General features: G+C 60.9%; 1 protein-coding gene across 1 annotated transcript; it reads left to right on the plus strand.

Annotated features, from left to right (window-relative positions):
* Positions 1 to 1,962: 1,962 nt before the first annotated feature.
* LOC310919503 (uncharacterized protein) lies at positions 1,963 to 5,107 on the plus strand (the record flags this gene model as incomplete). The annotated part of the gene is made up of 7 exons (XM_083878869.1): positions 1,963 to 2,100; positions 2,410 to 2,521; positions 3,875 to 4,177; positions 4,256 to 4,342; positions 4,719 to 4,740; positions 4,831 to 4,910; positions 4,998 to 5,107. The coding sequence occupies 7 exons, from the start codon at positions 1,963 to 1,965 to the stop codon at positions 5,105 to 5,107; spliced, it is 852 nt and encodes a 283-aa protein (XP_083734995.1).
* Positions 5,108 to 5,460: the final 353 nt, after the last annotated feature.

Raw genomic sequence — 5,460 nt, forward strand, 5'->3', positions numbered from 1 at the left:
CTCCCTGGCACCCCCATTAATGGGCTGCCACTTCCCAGGATCTCCATGGCCCAGGACCCCCATTCCCAAGGAACGCTGTCCCCCAAATTCCATCCTCTACAATCCCCCTTCACCCAAAAACTTGATTTTCCCAGGATCCCACCATTCCCATGTAACTCCCATTCTCCTGACATCCTCATCCCTAGGACACCCTTTCTCATGACCCCAAATCCCTGGAGCCCACATTCTTCATAGACTCCCATCCCTGAGTCCACAAAGCCCTAGGACCCTCCATTTCCCTGGACACTCAGCCCTGGCTCCCCAAACCCCCTGAGCCCCCCACTCCTGAGAACCCCATGTCCCACCGTGTGCCACCCACCCTTGTCCCCAGCCTGTCCCCACCCTGCCCCCAGCCTATCCCCAGCTTGTGGCCGCCCTGCCCCCACCAGGTGCCACCTACGCACGATGATGATGACACCTGACCTCGCTTCCTCCCACCCTGACTGAAGACCCGACACCCAGAAGAGAGCGGCCCCTATCAGTGTGTGACAGCCAGCCTGGATGGCCAGGGACACGGGGATGGCCGGGAAGGTGGCGCTGCTCCTGTGGGGTGAGTGCCCCAGGCACGGGCCTGACATTGTGGGGATGGGCCCTGGTGAGGCAGAGACCGTTTGGGAGGGGGCACAGGGGGGCTGTGGGGTCTCTTGATATCCCCAAGGCCAGCAGAGCCAGTGCATGAGGTGATCAGGGTTGTGGGGTGGCTCTGGGGACAGGTACAAGGGGACAGGAAGAGGGAACTGGGATGTGGGGACAGGAACAGGGGGATAGAGATGCGGGGACAAGGATTGGCAAAAGGAACCTTGGGGCTGGAGGAGCTGTGGGGACAGGGACAAGGGAACAGGGATGCAGGGACAGGGACAAGGGCCACTTGCCATGCAGATGGGGCATGGGGACAGGTGCCATTGGAATGGGATCACAGGCATGGCACCATGGGGATGTAGCTGTGGAGACAGGCTTTGAGGATGGTGAAGGTGACCTGTAGGAGCATTGGGTGTCCACAGTGTCCCTGTGTCCTGCCTCAGCTCAGGGGTGACCAAGGTCTTCCTGTCCTTAAGACCTCCATGCTACACCAGTGTTCCATTGGGGGCAGTCTGGGAACAGACACCAAAGCTCATCCCCCCAGGTGCTACTGTCCCTTCAGGGCCACCCCCACCCAGCCCTGTCCCTTCTCCCTTCCAGCCCAGACCTTTGGCCTCGCTGGTGTGTCATCGGCAGATGCCATGTCCCCACTCCAGTGTCCCAAGGCCCACACTGGCTTTGGCAGGCTGGTGTCCCCTGTCACCCACAGGGGCCCAGACCACCCAGCTCTTGGTGGACCCCCCCTGGATGCCAGCAGTGCTGTGGGACCGGGTGACACTGACCTGCCAGGGCTCAGGGACTGCTGGTACCACCATCTGGTACAAGGATGAGCAGCACTGGTGGCAGGAGGGACCCATTCACTTCACTGTCACCGAGAGTGGCACCTACACCTGTGACAGACCCAGCAGTGGGCTCAGCCCTCCTGTGACGATCTTAAATGGTGAGGGGAGATCTTAAATTATTAGGGTGGCCCCCTTTGGTCACCCACCCCTGATAGGTCTGGGTGGGTTCCATTCCGTGGGTGGTCTCACACCCCTCGTGTGGCAAGAGCCTGTCCCCTGCACTCAGGGACATCCCAGTGCATCCCAGTTCATCCAAGTGTGATGGAACCCCTGTGGCGACACCTGTGCCACAGGGCTGCTCCTGGTGTGCCTGGGATCGTGCCCTGCAATGGAGACTCCACCCAGAAGTCCCCAGTGCCATGGGCACCCACCTTGGACTTGTCTTGAGCCCCTCAGTGTGATGGGAGTCTCCTGTCCCACAGACCAGCTGGTGCTGCAGGTGCCAGCACAGACGCTGCTGGAGGGGGACACAGTGACACTGCACTGCTGGGTCATGTGGGACATGTCAGTCACCAGGGTGCGATTCGATCAGGACAAGAAGGATCTGGGGCAGCCCCTCATAGGGACCGAGCTGTCCCTGTCCCCTCTGCAGCTGAACCACAGCGGCCACTACCACTGTCAGGGCTTGGTGGACTCCAAGGTATCACAGAGGTGGCAGGATTCGGTGCTGGTGACAGTGACAGTGCATGGTGAACACCCCACATCTCACACCTCAACACCCCCACAGCCCCTCCCCAGGGCATTGGGGTCACCATGGCCCCCCATTCCCCTCTCCTTCCCAGAGCTCTTCATGGTGCCAGTGCTGGAGGGTCCCTCTGAGCCCATTGAGGAATCCCCCCTCAATCTCAGCTGCCTCAGCACCCCCAGCCCCCTGCAGCCCCCAGCCCCGCTCCTGCACCTCTTCTACTGGGATGGGCAGTTGGTGGGGGGCCCACAGGGGTCCCCACAGCTCCTGGTGCCCGCTGTGGGGGTCTCCCACTTGGAGAATTACAGCTGCCAGGTGCACTCCGAGGGGGAGAACGTGCAGAAAAGCAGCGCCCAGCTCCGCGTCACGGTGTGCAGTGAGTGCGGGGATGGGCACGGGGAGCCCCCACAGCCCTCCCAGGTCTCCCATCCTTGCCCAACCCCTCTGCATGCTGCCCTGCCTTCCCGGGTCCCTACCTGGGTCCTCCCATCACCTTCCCTGCTGCCTGCATCCCTCAGCAGATCCCTGCACCGCTCCCTAGCTGCACCTCTCCCTCTCAGAGGTCCCTCCAATGTCCACAGGTCGTACCATCCTCGTTTGGGTCCCCAGAACATTCCCTGTGGTTCTCTTCAACCCTCTCCATTTATCGCTTCACTGAATTTCTCACCCTTCCCTGGGGTCTCTTCCAGCTCTTTCTAAGCCTCTCTCTCATCTCTGGGCCCCCTTCTTCCTCCCTGGGATCCCCTACCCCTCTCTGATCCTCCCCCACCCTGAGTCCTTCACTATTCCCCTGGTGTCCCCCACTCCTGCCGTGTCTCCAATCCCTCCTGTGGCCCCCTGCATGGGTCCCACTCTCCGGGGTATACCTGTGGGTGCAGCCCCCCTGAGGGACAAGTGGCACCGGAGTACTGCCTGGTGCTGAGATGCATGGTGGCCACAGGGACAGGTCCCCTCTCCTTTTCCTGGCACTGGGAGGGCTCAGGGACAATGCTGGGCACTGGCACCCACCTTTAGTTGCCACATGATGGGGCCTAGGACAGCTGCCACACCAGTGTTGGGCCAGCAATGGGGACAGTGTGGCTGAGAGCCCCACATTGAACATCACTGTCCTGGGCGAGCTGGACCCTTGGGCTGAGGGTGATCTCACCCACAGCATCCCCAATTCCACACATTCCCGTTCCACTTAAACCCTCCTCCACCATCCCAACCCATCCCAGGTCACAGCTCCACCACTGGGTGTCACAGCCCAGGGGAACTGGGACCCTCTGGCTCCAGGTATCCCCACCCAGGACATCCAGGCCATGGATCCCTAATGCCAGCTGTCACATGCCCCACTCCCCATCAGGTCACATTCACCCTACTGAGTGTGACCCTCCCAGGGGAGTGAGACTCTTGGAACTAGGATGATGCCCCCGTTGATATGCCTCATCAGACCCATCACATTCCACCCATACCATTTCACATCCCCCACAAGGTGACGGCCATCACCTTGGACGGCCTTGGACACAGCAGCCCTCATCCAATCCTCACCTCACCCCCATCCTCATCCCTCACCCCTCATCCATCACATGCCCCCATCCCACAGCACATGATGGCTCCACCACCATGGGGTCACTGTCCTGGCTGAAGAAGACCCTCTGTCTCCAGGTGCCACCCCACAGATTTCCTCATCTCCCCATGCTGGGTGACAACCCCTTCCCCAGCCTCAGCTCTCTCTTTGTCTCCACAGTGCCCTTGGCCAATGTCACCATCACCCCCAGTCCTCTGTCACACCAAGTGTGCTCAGATGACCCCATGATCCTACGCTGCTCGGTGCAGGTGGGCTCAGCCCCTGTCACCTTCACCTGGCTGCACAATGGGCAGGAGCTGGCCCAGGGTCCTGTCCTGGAACTTGGGGACGTCGATGTGGGACATTCGGGCATCTACCAGTGCGTGGCCACCAACCAGCTGGGACAGGACGGGCACCGCGTGTTCCGGGCACTCAGCCCTGAGCTGGCCTTGGTGGTGAAAGTGCAGGGACACTGGAACAGAGGTGGGGTCACACAGGGTCATTGGGATTGCAGGACCCTCAGAGTGAAAAGTGACTCTGACTTGTCCCTTCTGTCCCCAGCAGTTGTCGCAGGGGTTGGTGGGTCCTTCTTCTCTCTGGCCCTGCTCGTGGGTGTTGCTGTGGGCTGGCACCGGTGGAACAAGATGGGTGGGTGACAATGGGGGCAATGGGGGTCCTGGGGAGGTGGGAGGCCACCTGGAATGTGAGGGTGATGGGCAGCACCCACAGGCCCTTACTCATCAGCATGTAGTTCTCAGGACCTTTGCTCAGGGTCCGCAGGGACTTGGTGTGGTGTTGGAGGGTCTTGCAGGGATGTTGGGGGTTCTTTCAGTGATCATGTGGGAATTTGCCAGGCTCAATTGGCTTCTTGGGGGCTCCAGAGTACTGAGGTTGTTCAAGGGTTCTGGAGGGCATCAAGGGATGCTCAGAGGTCCTGGGAGAAACTGGGGGTCCAGTGGGGTTTCAGGATTCCTGAGGTGGCCTTGGGGACCCCACAGTTACCCCTCCCCTCTTTCCTTTGCAGCTGCCAGGAAACACCAGGAAAGGTGAGTGGAGGGCTCAAACCACACTGTCCACTTTTATGCCAACCCCCAAGACCTCTCATTCCCTCCCACACATCCCCTTTATCCCTGCAGGGCCCCCCTGGATCCCCCGGCCCCCCCAGAGGAGGGGGAGGTGCTGTACACCCATGTCGTGGGCACCAAGCAGATGGGGGGTGAGTACAGGGTGGGACACACACACAGGGACACGTCACCCATGAGTGTCACCCCCACCCAGATCCCACAGCCAGTGTCTCTCGCAGTGTCCCCCCGTGCCACCACATTCCAGGATCCCCAGGTGACCTACACGGAGCTGCGGGGACCCCATGGGCGACAGCGGGAACTCAGTGACATCTACGGGAATGTGCTGTGACACTCGGGGCACACATGGGCACTGAGGGGCTCTGGGGGAAGTGGGGGGCAGTGGGGGACCCCACCCTTGGGCAACCACACGTGTGTCCCTCCCTGCACTGCTCCTGTGAGTGCCCAACATTCACGGGTGGGTGGGCACAAGTGGAGGTCACATGTGAGGCTGCACAGGGCATCCACCTCCCTCAGCTCCCACATATTTCAGGCGGTCTACCCACCTGGCACCAGCCCAGCCCAGTGTGTGAAGCCACACTGAGGGTCCTCATCCCTCTTCCCTCCACTCAGAAAGAGAAAATCACCCACAGGAATGTCTCTGCTAAGAAGGTGCTGCTGGCAGTGCTGAGATCGGCCACTGCC

This window comes from Zosterops lateralis (genome assembly GCF_965231275.1).
Source record: "Zosterops lateralis genome assembly, chromosome: 27".
Classification (NCBI taxonomy): Eukaryota; Metazoa; Chordata; class Aves; order Passeriformes; family Zosteropidae; genus Zosterops; species Zosterops lateralis.